General features: G+C 45.8%; 2 protein-coding genes across 2 annotated transcripts in view; one reads left to right on the top strand and one right to left on the bottom strand.

Moving 5' to 3' along the window:
- CISD3 (CDGSH iron sulfur domain 3) overlaps nt 1-14,986 on the bottom strand; it is a 156,261-nt gene that overhangs the window by 40,205 nt on the left and 101,070 nt on the right. The gene's annotated exons all lie outside the window — the stretch shown is intronic.
- The window catches only part of PIP4K2B (phosphatidylinositol-5-phosphate 4-kinase type 2 beta), a 30,175-nt gene that overhangs the window by 7,928 nt on the left and 7,261 nt on the right, over nt 1-14,986 (top strand). The window contains exons 2-5 of the mRNA XM_050935276.1: nt 4,173-4,270; nt 6,511-6,607; nt 13,372-13,524; nt 14,159-14,305. Coding sequence (XP_050791233.1) covers nt 4,173-4,270; nt 6,511-6,607; nt 13,372-13,524; nt 14,159-14,305 — 495 coding nt within the window. The remainder of the gene's footprint in view (nt 1-4,172; nt 4,271-6,510; nt 6,608-13,371; nt 13,525-14,158; nt 14,306-14,986) is intronic.

The raw sequence follows: 14,986 nt of genomic DNA, 5'->3' as shown, positions 1-14,986 counted from the left end.
CAGTCCCCTTCTCCCTCCACTGGCTTCCCACAGAATATTGAGTCAGGTTCAAAGTTTTGTTTCTTGTCTCCATGGCCTGGGCCCAGGGTATCTAAAAGATAGAGGATGTGGCTGATAACATCACTCCTTTGGCACAAAGGGAGCTTCTGCAATAAGGGTAAAGCTCATCTGTGCAGGAAACAGCTTTCTCGGGGGTTGGCCCAACACACTAGAATGAACTGCCCCAGGAGCCAGGGACCATCACAAACTTCGTCACCTTCTGTGCCAAGCGCACTGTTCTTTGATTTTGCTTTCTCTAACATAAATTCCTAGTAACGTGCGTCTGCACACACTCCTCTCCTTGGGGAGCGGATGAAAGAACAGACACGACAGATGTTAGTCACCTTGCTTAATGCGCTGTTGGAAGGCACTCGGATACTATGGTGATGAGAGCAGTATGTATTGTAGCATGCCTTTGTAGTTCCACTTTTATTTGGTCAAGATTTAACGTCTAGTGTCTGAGTCCTCTGAAAGGACTATGCTTAACAGGCCCTTTGGAAGACATATGGTTGGTTGGTCTTTTTGGGGGGGGACTTTTAGAGTTCAGTGGCTATTAGCCATGATGGTTGGGGTGCAAGTGTGTGCTCAAGGTGACCCTAAACCTCTGAATGCCAGAAGCTGGGAGTGGAAGACTGGGTGGATTGCTCTACAGTGGCCCTGTTCTATACACTCCCTCTGAAGCTTTGGTGCAGGCTGCTACCGGAGACAGGATCTTGGGCAAGATGGACCTTGATCTGACCCAGCAGGTCTGCTCTTATGTTCTTATGACTTGGTGGGAAAAGATGGATGCGCTGAAAACAAGTAGTAATGGTTCTGACTTGAACTTTGAAAGGCAATGTGAGGGCAATAGGTTCATTTCCTGTCCTTCAAATCCTAAAAAAGGATGTAAAATATGGCAGCTGTCTGTTATAGTAACAAGGTATGTGGGTTACACTAGTGGAAGGTCTGGGATTTGCTATGTTCAATCCTGGACTGGTGCCAAGTGGAGACCTGACATAGTTTCAGAGGCAAGGGAACAGCAGGGACTAGAAACACCTGGTCAGCTCTTCATTCTGTTGATCACTTAGTAAGGTAATGATCCTCTGATGGCCCTCTCATCTCAGGGCAAGTCACTTCCCATGTTCAGTATGGGATTGTAATACCCTCCTTTCAAGGGAGCTATGAAGCATAAGTAACTCAAGCTTTGAGATCCCTAGAAGGGGCTATAAAAAGATGAGTGGGAGGGGAGTGTTAGTGAGGCACCAGGAGGGTCTTAGGATCTTTAACGCAGATCAGCGTAAATGGGGGAAGGTGCTTGGGTTTAAACATCCAATCCAAAGAGCAATGCTTATAATAATGCAACACCCCAGTACAGCACCTACCCTCTCGATACTGGATGGCAGGAGTTCACATCTCTGTCTAGAGGGCAGCATGAAATACAGGTGCCTAAATGTCTTACCACATCATTCCGATGGCTTTAGAGGTGGTGCCATGCTACTCACAGTGTGACCGCCTGGCGCTCATGAATGGTTGAGCTGTGCTCCAGTGCCATCCAGAATAAAATCACACCCCATTAACGTCTAGTGGCTGTTCTCCGCTGACCCTCAACTCAATATCCAAAAGCTGGTAATGGAGTCCAGTGAATTCAGCTGGCTCGGGGAGGAGGCTGCCAGTGAAGGATTTTCCACTTGGACGTTGACGCTGTGTTCTGTGGGACAGGGCATGCTTTGAATGAGCCTTGGAGTAGCCCCACTGCAAATCACACGTGTCAGTCGAAAGGGCTGTACCATGGAAAGCCACTGTGGCAGTAACCAGGAGGGACAAAGGTCAGGCTGAAATCTTTTTGCCTCCCATCAGGGAGCAGTTCATACGTAAATGTTAGCCATCTCCAAATACCCTTTTCTTCGCAGCCACTGGCTTTGGATACCTCTGTGGCTTTGAAGAGCACTGTAATGTTGCCGTTGGCACTCTGTCTGAGATCTGGTCTAGAACAAGCAGATTGTGGCTTGCCAGCTCTCACCATGGCACAGGATAAAAAAGGGCTGAAAATGGCCATGTCTCAGGAGAGGCGATTTAGTAGTTCCCTCCTACTAGGCAGGCTGACTTGGAAACTGGGAGCAGAACCTCTTATTAATGCAGAATTGAGGGTCTGCCGCACCTCCCACCTGGGTCATCTCCTTTCACTTTGCACTTCTACACCCAGCCCTCAGTGTCTGCCTTGTCCGGGATCAGGCATTCAGCAAATGCAGTGAGAGTATCAGTCTCTTCGCTCCATTGCAATTTACAAAAGATCGGCAGCTTGTAACATTATTTATTCATTCGTCTGTACGGTACAACAAAGCACTTTATGTAAGTGGGTACCATCCCCTGATGCTGCTACAGAGTAAATACTGGGCAGTGCTTTAAAGAGCTTCTGCTTTCAAATTTTAATCAGACAATGGCCCTTTTACTTTCTTCCCTCATTGCTGATTCCCAGGATTTTTCTCTTTAATAGTTCTCTTTTCACTTGGTAATGCACCTGATTTTGCAGTGAAAATGCAGTCGTGTTTGATTTCCCAGTTTATGTGCATTTCTTTCATGGGCAACAATGGGAAAAGAGATGTGAAAAATACTTGTCTGTTCAGTGATTGTGTGCTAAGATATTAGAACAGTTTAGATAATCCCCTGGCCATCTATCTAGTGCCTTCCATCAGCATAGAATCATAGGGTTGGAAGGGACCTCAGGAGGTCATCTAGTCCAACCACCTACTCAAAGCAGGACCAATCCCCAGATAGATCTTTACCCCAGTTCCCTCAACGGCCCCCTCAAGGATTGAACTCTCAACCCTGGGTTTTGCAGGCCAGTGCTCAAACCACTGAGCTATCCCTTAGATCTTCATGTTATTTGCAAACAATGAATTAAACCTTGCAGTCTCTCCAAGAGGTAGAGCTATCACCCCTATTTTACACATGGGGAAACTGAGGCACCCTGCAGTTAAGTGACTTATCCAAGGACTCTGAAAGAGTCCGGATCAGAGCCCAGGTCTTCTGACTCCCAGCCCACTGCTTTAACTACAAGGGCAGGCTGCTTCTCTTCAAGTATTACTGGATTGTTGCAGGCACATTTTAAAATAACAATGGTAATTGAATTGCAGTGGAATTACTTTGTAAATTCACTGTGTTAATACCAGATCAGTGAGTTGGGACTGATGTGGCCACTCTGACTTCCAAATTAATGAATAATGATTGGACTTGTCATAGTCTGAGCAAACGTTGGGGTTTAGGTAAAGCTGAAGTGGAGGGCATTGCTTAGCGAGCCACGCTTGCAAAGAACGCTTCAGTGTGTCACTGGGGACAGTCACGCTTTGATATTTCTTATCATGTTGGTTCCTTTAGCATATTATAGTCACAGGTAGCCCTCCCGTTGTTTTACTACAGGCTGTTTCAGTCCATGGTGCAACAGACTGAATGTTCATACATGGCTTTCTCAAAAGTCTCTGTTCTGCAGTGTGGCAGCCGAATACCCAGTCGCCTGTTTCCATGTATTCCTGTGGTTGCCACACATGAACAGAGAACAACAGAGAGCCAATGGAGTGATTCATCCTTTGGGGGAGTGTGGGATAAGAACTACAAGAGACAGCCAAGGATGGAGCTCGTATCGCTGAGACAGCTGTATTGGCTAGAGAGAAGCAGTCCAGAACCTCCGTCACTGTCCAACCCATTATTTATACCAGTGAGAACTAGTTATGGAGTTTGTTGCCAGTGCAGCTTTTGACCTAAAGAGAGAGGAGTGTAAAAACAGAAAATCTGAGTGATGCCTTGCAGGACATGGTTAAATCTTTGTTCTCAAATCCTATCATGGGTGATCAATAGAAGGTTAACAAATTGTAGCTGCCTTAGAATAATGCAGAGCAGAGATTAGCTGGAAACGTACTTGCCACGTCACTGGCAAGTATGTATAATGCCCTTTTAAACTTGAAACCACAGCACTTTCCCAGATCTGTTCAGCACAGAAATATGCTCTAAAAGTTAAATGAATTGTATCGCTTCCAAATCCGTTTCTAGCAAGTATTCAACGATATCCATAGCTTTCTGGGGTCATCAGTAAACCCACTGATGCTGACACGGGATCATGATTCAAGTCTGAGTCTTGTTGGTTTTCCCTTCTCTTACAGATCAATGAGCTAAGCAATGTTCCTGTCCCTGTCATGTTAATGCCGGATGACTTTAAAGCCTACAGTAAGATTAAGGTGGACAATCATCTTTTCAATAAGTAAGTAGGTGTGGTTTCGCCTCCCTCTCCACTTGCTGTTCATTCTGTCTGTAAAGAGCTTCTGCTCTCTCTGAGGATTGGCCGTGACCAGTTCAGATGTTTCCATGCATTGTTGTAAAGAGAGAATGTGGCATGATTTGAAATATGCCAAACCTGCGAAGCAGGGAAGTGGGTATTCTGACAGTACCTGCCAGGCTGTCTTGTGGTTTGGCCTTGGTCACTCACTTGGTGATGCAGAGGTGCAGTCAGTGCTGCGATAAAGAAAAGCTGTCGCTGTAATCACAGGGGTGTAGTTGCTGGATTGGGCTGAATTTGTTTTAGGGTTCGTGAAGGGCAGTTAATCCAACACCCTAATCCTCCTCCCACCCTGCCTGACCTGTCTTCCTCAAACCTGCCCCAGAGAGACCACCTGTAGGAGAGTATGTGGGGCGGGGGGGGGGGGAGTCATTCTGCATGACCCCTGTGGTTCTTTGTCTCTCTGCTGAGGCTGCTGACAAGGGAGCCAGTTGCTCTGGGGGGCTTTGTGATGTGGACTCTTGTCTTTGGGAACTGGATGGAGACCACCAAAGATCCTGTGTTTGGAAGTGCTCCGAACCAGTAGATGTAACTGATATCGGGAGTCACAATATGTTACCTAGCTCTGAGCCTCCCGTGGTTCCTCAATTGAGGAAGAGGACTGTGTGAGGGAATCTTGCATTATGTATTAAGAGGAGCAAGACTGGAGCAGATTCGTCCACTCTCCTTTGTCTCCTGATGGTTAACCACTTGCCAGTAACTGACCTCCTCTTTACCTTACTTTATAAGTCCCGAAGGTCTGTTCTGAAACTAGAGGACTGGTTTCTCCAGCTTTTCATCTTAAACAGTCATGGTGCATTACAGGGTACATCTGCCCAAATTAGCCTCCAGGGACCAACTGGTTTCTCTAGACACGTCTTGGACTGTATGTTCCGTTGCTTGAAAACCTTGTTCTGGATTAAGGAAGCTGTGCTGGGCAATGGTTAGGGCATGGAAACAGAAGTACGAGACCTGGATCACTTACTCCCACTGTGCCCTTGAACAAGTCATTCCACAGCTCCACGCTTCAAATCCTTTACCTGCAAAATGATGAAAATGATGGACGCAGCTTCTAAAGTATTGAGAACAGAAGTGCATTGTGCTGTTTATTGGAACTGCCACAATACAGTTGGGAATGTAGACTCTGAGCTTGTGTGTGAGACTTTTTTTTTTTTTTTTTTGGCCTTTGAATAAAATCCTACTGTGTTTTTGGATTAGGCTTTCAGAATCATAGAACTGGAAGGGACCTTGAGAGGTCATCTAGTCCAGTCTCCTGCACTCCAGGCAGGACTAAGTATTATCTAGACCATCCTGACAGGTGTTTGGAGATTTTTAAGAGCAGGTTAGACAATGATGGAGATTCCACAACCTCCCTAGGCAATTTATTCCAGGGCTTAACCACCCTGACAGTTAAGAAGTTTTTCTTAATGTCTAACCTAAACCTCCCTTGCTGCAATTTAAGCCCATTGCTTCTTGTCCTGTCCTCAGAGGTTAAGAACAACAATTCTTCTCCCTCCTCCTTGTAACAACCTTTTAGGTACTCGAAAACTGTTACCGTGTCCCCTCTGTCTTCTCTTCTCCAGACTAAACAAACCCAATTTTTTCAATTTTCTCTCTTAGGTCATGTTTTCTAGACCTTTAATCATTTTTGTTGCTCTTCTCTGGACTTTCTCCAGTTTGTCCACATCTTTCCTGAAATGTGGCACCCAGAACTGGACACACTACTCCAGTTGAGGCCTAGTCAGCGTGGAGTAGAGCGGATAATAATGATTGATAAAAGCACACATCACTGTGAATTTACACAGTCCTTCGCAACCATGTAAGACATGCACCCTCTCCTAAAGAGCTTGCAGACTAAGGACCAGATCCTGAAAACACTTCGCCTACATTAGTAACTTTTCATGAGTTATTATTTGTTATAGGTATTATCACAGTGCCTAAAACCTACAGAATTGAATATGACCAGTTGCATATTACAGGTTAAGTGTTTGCAGAATAAGGCTATTAGGGAACACGCAGAACAATAATTCAGGAAAATGCAAAGCTGAGAATGGCGGAAACATGGGTAATTGAAACACTTCCGGGGCTAGTGGTGAAGTAGTAGGAGCTTAGAGCAGGAAAATAGCTTTGAAAATTGTACTACGGAGTTTTGCTGTGCCTGAATAACGTCTTGCTGTCTGTCCTAGGGAAAACTTGCCAAGCCGTTTTAAATTTAAGGAGTACTGCCCAATGGTGTTCCGAAACCTCCGCGAAAGATTTGGGATTGACGATCAAGATTATCAGGTACGGGGGACAAAAACCACTCATGGAGATTGCGAGAGTTTAGATATTTGCAGTGTTTGGTTTTGCAGGTTTCTAAAAGAGCCGCAGTGGAAAGGTGGTGTGTCACATTTGTAGGTTTGGGGGCCTCTTCAACAAAGTGAATGTGCTGAGTGATTATTTTTGTACTAAGGTTTTATCAAGATGCTCTGTGTTTGGGATCTTTCCTAACAGCACAGCTGTGACCATTCAGACCTGTCTCAGATGTGGGGGCAGGGAGGGGAACGGCCCATTGTGTCCTGCAGTTTGGTTTAAATCCGGTTGTCAGAGTGGTTGCAACTCTCTGGGATGTAACAGAGCCTCCTTTCTCATTTGTGGTTTTTAGCTCTAAAGAGGTAGCAGATACTTAACAGGCAGGGAGATAAGAGGCCACTTAAATTAGATAAAACAGATTAAAAAAAGAGAGGCTTTGATAGCAGCCTGACCTTTAGCAGTATGAGTGTCAGGTAATTAAAACATCTTATCTTTGCAGCTGTGCAGCAGCGGATAACTGCTGGCCTCGTGCCAGCAATGGTCTGCTGATGCGTATCTACATATTCTTTGAAACCTGCAGCATTGGGCCAATGTATTGATTAAGCCTGATATTTGAGCGTGTTTTCGTGTATATGATCTTGTAAAAACGCTCTGTCCCCCAGCACGTCACCCACTTAATGTTTTCTGGCATCCTGGCAATATTTCTCAGAAAGATCATCACAATTCTCCCTAATTATGTCTCAGTTATCACCCACCCTCCTCCGGCTAGTGTAATGAGATTTGTTTTCTCACCCCAGACAGCATTGGAAGCAAAGGTGCAATTGCTATTATTATTCCTTTGGATGACAGCGCAGGGCTCATCAGGAGAGGGATTGCCAGCTACTCAATCCAGTTTCTAGTCTCCTAGTTCAGGAGCCCGGAGCGGAGCATATGTCAGTAAAATGCACACTTGGTACTGCTTTGACGCATTGTAGCAGCATCACCAAGAGATGACGCATCGAACGGGCCATGGAATACCCCTGTAGAATGGATCTGTCCAGATTTGAGTTGATATATTGCCCGTGGGCATCACGGTGGAGGTCTGAGCAGCTTGTATTGTAGCTGTCCTTAGTCCTTCAGTCTTCAGAGTTGTCAATTCAGCATCTTTCCTTAGCCTGACATTGGTTAATTTGTTTTAAAGGTTTTTCCCAGTTATTTTTCTGTTGTAAGAGTCAGGTCTCGGTTTCTACAGCAAGGTAGCTTCATGTCTGTAAGCGTTATTAGGAGCATGTTGAGAAGAGAGACAGAGTGGTTACAGAATGAGACTAGGAGCCAGAGGAGCCTGCGTTCCGTTTGTCACTCTGCTACTGTCTTGCTGTGTGACCCTGGGCTTGTCACTTAACTCCCTTGCCTTAATTTCTTCACCTGCAGAATGAGGTCTATGGAGCACATTGAGATCTCTGGATGGAAAAGGCTGTGTAAGCTCGTGATGAACTTTATTCTGAGTGGTTTTCTCTTTCCCGATACCCTTCCTCCCACTTGTTAGATTCCCTTCTAGTCTGCTGCCTTATTGCACGCCCAGTCAGAATGGACACACACATGATGTTTTCACAGAGCAGAACAGATTTCCTATGGCAGAAGCAACAGTTTTCTTTGCTTCTCTTCTGCAATAGACTGTTCATCACAGTGAGAAATAAACAGTGGCTGCGGTTCCATGGTCACATTTCACCCTGCTAGCTCTTGTGACAGCCCGTCTGCTGCTTTGGAGATGGAGCAGAAGAGACTATAAAGAGCGATATCTGTTGGAGGATGAGGAGGGGTGTGTGTGTGTGTGTGTGTGTGCATGCACATGTACAAGGAGCACACTGGATACTTCACAGCTACAGCTGAATGATTAGCTCTGCTGCTTGTGATGGAAAATTCCTTTCATCTTATCTCCTGGACATTGTGTTTTTTCCGGTGCACATGCTTTCTTGAGTTTTGGCCCTTGGGAGAGTAGACTGGGACTTAGGAGATCGGCGTTCTATTTCTGGTTCTGCCATTGGCCTGCTGGGTGACCTTGGGCAAGTCACTTCACTGCCCCGTGCCTTAGTTTCCCCATCTTTAAAACAGAGATAATGATACTACCTTCCTTTGCTAAAGCACTTTAAGAACATCAGAGTGGCCACACTGGGTCAGACCAATGGTCCATCTAGCCCAGTATCCTCTCTTTCGACAGTGGCTGGTGCCAGATGCTTCAGAAGGAATGAGCGGAACAGCTTAACGATTGCATGATCCATCCTCCGTCACCCAGTCCCTGCGTCTGGCAGTTGGAGGTTTAGGGACACCCAAAGTTTGGAGCTTTGAGATTCACAGAAGAAAAGTGCTCTACAGTAGACGCTTGTTTGCAGCAGCACCTGGGAAGAGCAACTGCCGCTTACGAGCACCATTTTCCCCTGGGAACATTTTCCCTACTACGAATTGTCAACGTTCCCCATAACAGCATCAGCTGTTCAGGAGCAACACGGCAAAAGGCATTGACATGCTGCTACTAATGAACACCTACTTTATCGGTTACACTGGGTCCCATCGCAAATAAGGAATTTCTTTAACAAGGTGCTGTTGGGTATTTTTCATAACTTTTTATTTACTACGATAAGCTCTAAAAAGGCTTGCAACAGAAAAGTTTTCCCGCACTCTGTGCCCCCACTCTGCTCGCACTTAATCTCTTGCCTGCACATTGGTATGAGAAGCAATGAAGTCAGGAGCAAAAGGCAGGTCTCCTGCACTCAAATCTCAGCTCTGCCACAGTTTCACCGTGTGAACAGGAATTCTTATGTACATCTTAGTTTCCCCATTGATAAAAATGTGGATATTCTCAAACCACCCAATGAAATCCCTTAATGCTGGTAAGGAATTTTGAGATCATCTGGTGAAAATCAGAATGTGTAAAGTGTCCAGGAATCCTTGGCTACTGGTATTACAAAATCAAGTGGAAAAAATGGTGCTAAGGTCGTTGACGTTGCTTTTTAAATACTAAAGATGGAAATGCCCTAGTGCGTCTGTGTGCTAATACTGGACACAACTGCATGTCGTAGTACTGCTAATGGAGCCACGTCAGCTGAAATATTTGGGGGCTGTGTACTTGGAGCAGGAGGATCAGAGTTTTCTCCCTGAAGTTGCTGTGAAGGTCTGAATGGCTGTGATGTGCAGCCTAGGGATGTGTGTCAATAGGAGGCCATTGATCTGTTACAGTATCATCTTTGCAATCTCGGTGACATCTGGAGAGAACCCACATAAGCCAGTCACTAGAGATGACTAGTCCCTGCTTTCACTGGTATGGACTATGCCAGCCTTTATTTTTTCCCCCTCCTGGCGTCGGACATTCTCTGTACAGTGATTGCCTTGTACTGGCAGAGGAAGTGCCGCTGTCGCCCAGCCTGTTGGCATGATTTCATGCCAGGCTTTATCCAGATCTTGAAGCGGAAGGTTGGACAAAGCTATCCTAACTAGCTGATGTGTAGTGGGTTGGCTGGAAGAAATAACTGTGTGGGTGTTGGTTTCACACAATTCAACGTGCCTCTTACATCTATTTATGTGAAAGTTGTTAGCTGCTTTCTCTCTGCTGTTATTTTTGTCCTCTGGCTAATCTGCCGTAGCATATTTTTACGTAGCCTAGATGCTCTTTTCTTAGGTTACGCTGTATTACTCAATCACTTCCTATCTGGGAACACCATTATTGCGTCACTTTCCTCTCTTGCCTAATCTGTCATTTATGTAGTACCTGGCACTCTGCAAGAACCATGTCTCCCATCTCTGGGGTGGGACAGTGTCAACTGTTTGTTAGCACTCCACTGGACTGAGGCTGTGTAGGACAGGAAGTAAAGAATGCTGCATTCAGCTGAAATTTCAGTGGGGTTTCAGGCAGGTAGAATGTAATTATTTGAGTGGGAATTGGGCCAGGAAGCTATATTTTAATCATCCCTACTCTGTGGGGGGAGAGAGAATAAAGTAAATTGGAGCGTCACCACAGGATCTCTAAATGACCACAAATGGTTAGGATTTCTGCTTCCTGTCCCCTCTAAAAGAAGGGAAATTGGCTTGACGGTGGCAACTGCTCGGTTTTTGAGATGATGCGTGTTAGCCCACACAGCACCTACTAAGCTGCAAATGTCAGCAAAAAGCAATTCCCCCATCTCCCTCTCCCTCCCCCCACCCCCGCTTTCCCTGATGGTTTCTAGGCCATTGGCAGGAAGTGAGTTTTTCCCCTTCTGCATTAAAACCAGGTGCATTTAAATGCTTCCTTCTAAAATGAAAACTCTCTCCTCAGCTTATTTTTTAGTTTGCAACTGGAAACCCCCCTAGTTCACAGCAGGCTCTGTTTGCCTACATGTCCCATGCTTCACAGGAGCAGAAAAGCAGGCTCCCTCTGCTGGTATGCTTTCTAAAAGCTCCGTGAGTGGAGAAGAGACAGCAGTAGTAATCACTGGCATTAAAATATGTGATGTTGTGTGTAACCGGGATCCAGAAAAGCACACGTACTTTTGGCGACACAGCATCCTTCATCCTGATGTGCATTTCGAAGCACACGTACAGGCGTAAGGATTAGCTTGTGTGGGTAGATATAAGGAAATAGCAAAATAAAATGGAATGCTTCAGAGTCTAGTAAAATGATGATTTTGCTCCAATCCATAAAACAATGTCCAGGGCTGCAGGGGGGCGGGGGGAAGAGTTGATCTTTAAAAGAGGAAGGATGGCCTTGTAGCTAGGCAAGAGATCAGAATTCAGTTCCTAGTTTTGCCACAGTATCTCTGTTGGACTTCAGGCAAGTCACTTCATCTTTCTGTGCCTGAACTGCCCAGCTTGTGAAATGGGGAGGACAATTCCTCCCCACTCTCTCTAAGTAGCAAGTTCTGTGGGTCGTGTACAGTCTCTTCCCGTGTGTATGTGCAGCGCCCAGCACGGACACATGGTATGATGATAGAAGCGGGAAAGGTGCAAACAAGCTGTTCTTGCAGAGCAGTTGCAGCAAGGGGAGGCTGCAGTAATGGGTAAGGGCAAAGTGACACACACTCGTTATGTTAATTCGTTATGGATTGAGGAGGATGTCAGTATGACAGCTTAGACCAAAAGCTCAGCTACTGGCGTGCAGCAAAGAGGGATTGGGAAAGATCAGAATAGAAGCTTAACAATCCGTTACCTGCCAAAGTTGCTTAGACTGCAAGTTCTTTGGGGCAGGGACTGCCTCTTTTTGTGTTGGTTCAGTGCCTCGCAGGATGGGGCTTGGGCCTTTAAGGTGCTACCATGATATTAAATCATGATGATAAAGACACCAAAGGTTTTTCTAAAGGTTTGACTACACTAGACTTCTAAAAATGTCCCACTGGTGCAGTAGTGGTGAAAGTGCTAACATAGACCATCCGTTGGCATTTTGGCCATCACATCATATAACCCGTGTATAGATGACATGATGATTAAAACTCTAGCAGCCGCCAGAACACTGGCTGTCCCAGAACTGTCCCCTACCTCAGCTATCACCAGCAAAACTGGACTAAGATCGCAATAATGGGAATCCTTAAGGGGCAGGGAAAAAGCGTAGAATAGATATGCCTTCTGTGGCTACTACATAAATTGCAGTTGCCACATTTCTAGCACTCCACTGTATTGTGTTTCATCAGGACTTGAGGCTATTCATTAAGTGGTGTGGTCAAAGAATGAAACAACTTAATTGCGCCTTGTCACAGAACATCATTGTCATGGATTACTCTAGTCAGCAGTTCAGTTTGGATTTTCCAACCTTGCAGTGAGGATTGAGAGAAGCTGCTGCATCTTGTTCCTAAGGGTGGGGACAGGAATATAAAGGAGAGCTCCTCTAGCATGTTGGAAGAACAATCAGGATTTCTGTTCTCTAGGCCCTTTGGTCAAACTCCCAAGAACAAGAATAGCAGAGAACGGCTTTTGGTTCAAAGGTGACCTGCAGAGGCTTTCTAAGCAGTTAGGCTTGTGCCAGTTTTTGCTGCGTTACGGTGGATCAAGAAAGAGTCTCCTTTTTAAAAAATCCTTTATTCCTACTTGTTTTTATACCCTGGACGTATCAGGAATGTCCAGTCTGGCTGTCCTTGGTTTTGCTGGAGGAACTTGAAAGAGTCTCTGACCATGTGTATTGTGAGCCCTTGCACCACCACTTTGAAGGGGTGAGAGATGATGAATCTTTAGCAAAGACTTCCTTGCTCCAAAATGTGTGTGAATCACGGGCATTGAGTATGTGTTAACAAATTGATGGGCAAGCTTTTAAAGATGGAGGCCAGAAATCAAGATGCTGGATCCCAGATCTGGGCACCTAAATAAATGGCTTTGCCTTCAAAAGCATTGAGCATCTAACAGCTCCCATTACACCTCTACCCTGATACAACGCTGTCCTCGGGAGCCAAAAAAATCTTACCGCGTTATAGGTGAAACCGCGTTATACTGAACTTGCTTTGATCCAGCGGGAGTGCTGCTTTACCGCATTATATCTGAATCTGTGTTATATTGGGTTGCGTTATATCGAGGTAGAGGTGTATTCGTATTACCGTAGAGTCTAGGCAGTCCATTCACAGACCAGAATATTAAGTACTAAGTGCCGAGGGGCTGTACAAACACACAATAAAAAGGCAGCCCACTGAAATCTGTTTATCCTGTTGGGAAGCTAGAGAACAGCTGGACCTGTTGAGCTGATGCCTTGGCTTTAAAAGGGGGGGCCTGCAGCTCATTACCATTTCCTCTGATAAGATGCCACCTCTTCTCTCCCCCTTCAGAACTCCGTAACACGAAGTGCCCCAGTGAACAGCGACAGCCAAGGTCGATGCGGGGCCCGTTTCCTGACCACCTACGACAGGAGGTTTGTCATTAAGGCAGTGTCGAGCGAAGACGTGGCAGAGATGCACAACATACTCAAGAAGTACCATCAGGTACGGTGAGTCTAGAGCCCTGAGGAGAGGGTGGCGGATAACGCCTTAGGGGCACATCTGATGCATTGCGGTGGGAGCCTGATGAGTTGAGACTAGTCCTTGGATTCAAGTGGAACGGCCATAGCTTCAGCTACAGTGCGTGGCAGCTTTTGCACGGGGGAGGTTGTATGGTTAGAAACTGGATGCTGCCAGTAGCCCCAGGTTGTCTTCTGTTCTTTTGGGAGCACAATGGGATTTTTAACTTCACCTCTCCCCCAGAGGCCTGGCCCTCCTAACAGTGTAAATATCCCTGCTCTGCAGGCTTGCCAGTGCTCGAAAGCTATAAACCGAGACCGCTTCCTAAGGTTCCACGTTAGATTAGAAAAGCTTTCCAGATGGATAAGGAGGGGAAAATGCTATTTTGCAGAGTGGGGGAAAAAGTAATCCGGGTCAGCTGCTGTGCATAGAAATGGCTGCTCCATTCTGCTGCTCCGCTGTGTGTTAATGTGTTCTTTTGCCTCCCTTGAGCAGAGGTATAGGATGACCATTAAAAAGCCCCATTCTCAGTTGGAACTAGACACTTAGTTTCTCTTTGACATAGTGCACTACCGGAGACCTGTAGCGTGACTTCCTCTTTCCCTCCTCGCCCTTTCAGTTTATAGTGGAATGCCATGGGAACACCCTTCTCCCCCAGTTCCTAGGCATGTACAGACTCACCGTGGACGGAGTGGAAACCTACATGGTAGTCACCAGGAACGTATTTAGTCACAGGTTGACTGTGCATCGGAAGTATGATCTGAAGGTAAGGGTTTGAAAGCGGCAAGTACCTCTCCCTGTATAGGAGCCCCTTCTTGTTTCTTTATGGAGCGTTCTTAAATTGTTTTTCATACTAGATCAACAAGGTGCTGACTTTCCTTTTTCCTGAAGGACTTTGTCAAGCTTTGGTGGACCTGGATGGGGACATCTCTTGAGGTTGAAACAAGAGTGGTACCTGTGCCAGCCCCTAGTTGAAGAGGGAAGAGATACTGGATAAGTCCCATAACTCAGATCCAGGACCTTCCTATTCCGCTAAAGCTTGACAGTCCTTCAGCTCCAGCAGTGCAGTTGGGACCTGGTACTTCTAATATTGAGGTTCCCTGTATAAAATAAATAAGAGTAGAAAAGGGCAGACACAAGGTATTCTTGCTTTGCAGTTCACTTTGAAAGAGCCTGATGGTCGATTTCTGTAGCTGCTGAGGCTAGGGAGTTCTAGGCACAATGTGTTTTATCTCCTACAGTTTGTGGCCAAGACAGGATTACCTTAAGAGCCAATCAACACTGAACCGAAGTATTCACTTTCCTTTTGTTAGTATGTCACTTGGGTTCATTGTGTTTCTTTTCATCCTGCCTTGTCTGCGCTAGGAGAGATGCATATTATTGAGATAAAACCCACTTCTTCATAGCATAGCGTGTGAACTGCATTTCATAAAGCAAAGGTCAGAAG

The sequence above is a fragment of the Gopherus flavomarginatus genome, chromosome 25 (assembly GCF_025201925.1).
Source record: "Gopherus flavomarginatus isolate rGopFla2 chromosome 25, rGopFla2.mat.asm, whole genome shotgun sequence".
NCBI classification, from domain to species: Eukaryota; Metazoa; Chordata; order Testudines; family Testudinidae; genus Gopherus; species Gopherus flavomarginatus.
This window is presented reverse-complemented; position numbering and strand designations above follow the sequence as displayed.